This window comes from Miscanthus floridulus, chromosome 10 (genome assembly GCF_019320115.1).
Source record: "Miscanthus floridulus cultivar M001 chromosome 10, ASM1932011v1, whole genome shotgun sequence".
NCBI classification, from domain to species: domain Eukaryota; kingdom Viridiplantae; phylum Streptophyta; class Magnoliopsida; order Poales; family Poaceae; genus Miscanthus; species Miscanthus floridulus.
In genome coordinates this window covers 21,116,308-21,118,048 of record NC_089589.1, presented here as the reverse complement: position 1 = coordinate 21,118,048, position 1,741 = coordinate 21,116,308, and the positions used below count along the sequence as shown (strand labels likewise).

Genomic DNA, 1,741 nt, shown 5'->3' with positions numbered 1-1,741 from the left:
CAATCCTACTACTTTTAATGACTTCCACCGTCCCAAAAGAGTGTCACTATAGGTCATGTTGGTCAAACTATCTAGTTTCATTAAATTTATAGAAAATATTGGCAACATTTAAATCTCTATAATAAATAAGTTTATTATAAAAATATATTCAATGATTAAAACTATCATAAAAAGCCCGTCTCCTGATCTGGTGACCATTGCTACCAATTATATGGTTCTATTGATAGATTGTTGACCGCACTATCAGTATCTACGTACATTCTCCGCAGACAACTGATCTTGGAATACATTATTAATTTCTGATTACCATATCTCTCCAGGAATTTCGGTCGCATTTTTTGTTGCCCTGCTGATTGCTATTCTTTTAAACCAAGTTTTCCTCAATAAGGAGAAGAAAAGACAAGACGATTTACAATTTCGAATAGAGGGAGTAGTAATTTTGATAGATTGTTCACCATAGTTTCTATAGTGTCTACATAATGCTTTTTCTCGGTCAACTGAACATGGATACATTATTAATTAATTTCCGATAACCATATCTCTCCAGGAATTTTGGCCGGACTTTTGGTTGCCCTGATTGCTTTTCTTTCCACCGAAGTTTTCCGCCACAAGGCGAGCCAGAAAAGACAAGGCTACTTTGAGCAACACGGAGGCCGGATGTTGTTGCGAATTCTCGAAACAGATGACAACAACATCGCCTTCACCTTATACGACAGAGGAGACCTAGTGAAGGCCACACGTGGCTTTCACAAGGCCAACATCGTCGGGGAAGGAGCACATGGCACCGTCTACAAGGCCACCCTCGGCACTGACACTGTCGCGGTGAAGCGATGCAAGCAGATCGAGAAGAGCAGGACGGATGAGTTCGTGCAGGAGCTGGTCGTGCTCTGCCGCGTCAACCACCCAAACATCGTCAGGCTCCTCGGCTGCTGCCTCCATTTCGAGGCGCCCATGCTCGTGTACGAGTTCGTGCCCAACGGGACCCTGAGCGATCTGCTCCACGGCAGGCCTCGGCGCCGGGTGGTGACGCTGCCAACCCGGCTGAGGATCGCCGCGGAGACCGCGGAGGCCCTCAAGCACCTGCACTCGCCGCCGCACCCGACGCTCCACGGCGACGTCAAGCCGCAGAACATTCTGCTCGGCGACGGATGGGTCGCTAAGGTGTCCGACTTTGGGTGCTCAACTATCAACGACAACGTGCAGGTGGTGCCCAAGGGCACGCTGGCCTACCTTGACCCTGAGTTTCTACAGGACTTCCAGATAACCGAGAAGACCGACGTCTACAGCTTCGGGGTCGTGCTGATTGAGCTCTTGACTGGTAAGAACCCACAGGCCAAACAATGGAAGAACCTGACCACAACGTTTCAGGACAGGATGGGAAATGACACCCTTGGTGATCTTCTAGACGCTGACATAGTCGAGGAAGGGAGCATGGGACTGATATATGCAGCTGCCAAGCTAGTGAACTGATGCATCGCTGCTCCGGGTAATGCAAGGCCGGCCATGGGACAGGTCGCTGTGGAGCTTCGGCAATTTTCGGATGAAATGCCCGAAAGCCCTGAGGCGCGAGCGGCTGTCGAGGTTGAGGATGGCAGGTATAGCTGCACCGCTACTGAGGGCGAAACTACGGGACTTTCTAATGTTACCGCACTGAGTACAGAACTCGCAAGGTGATATGAGATCATGGTTTTAGATAGCAGGCTATAACGCCTAGCTACTGGAGACAGACCACACCTATTGC

General features: G+C 49.3%; 1 protein-coding gene across 1 annotated transcript; it reads left to right on the top strand.

Annotated features, from left to right (window-relative positions):
- The first annotated feature begins 553 nt into the window (after positions 1–553).
- On the top strand, positions 554–1,470 carry LOC136488164 (wall-associated receptor kinase-like 1). The gene has a single exon (XM_066485183.1). The coding sequence runs from the start codon at positions 658–660 to the stop codon at positions 1,468–1,470; it is 813 nt and encodes a 270-aa protein (XP_066341280.1). The 5' UTR covers positions 554–657.
- Positions 1,471–1,741: the final 271 nt, after the last annotated feature.

Coding starts and splice junctions, on each gene's coding strand:
- LOC136488164 (XM_066485183.1), top strand. CDS start 658: ATGTTGTTGCGAATTCTCGAAACAGATGACAACAACATCGCCTTCACC.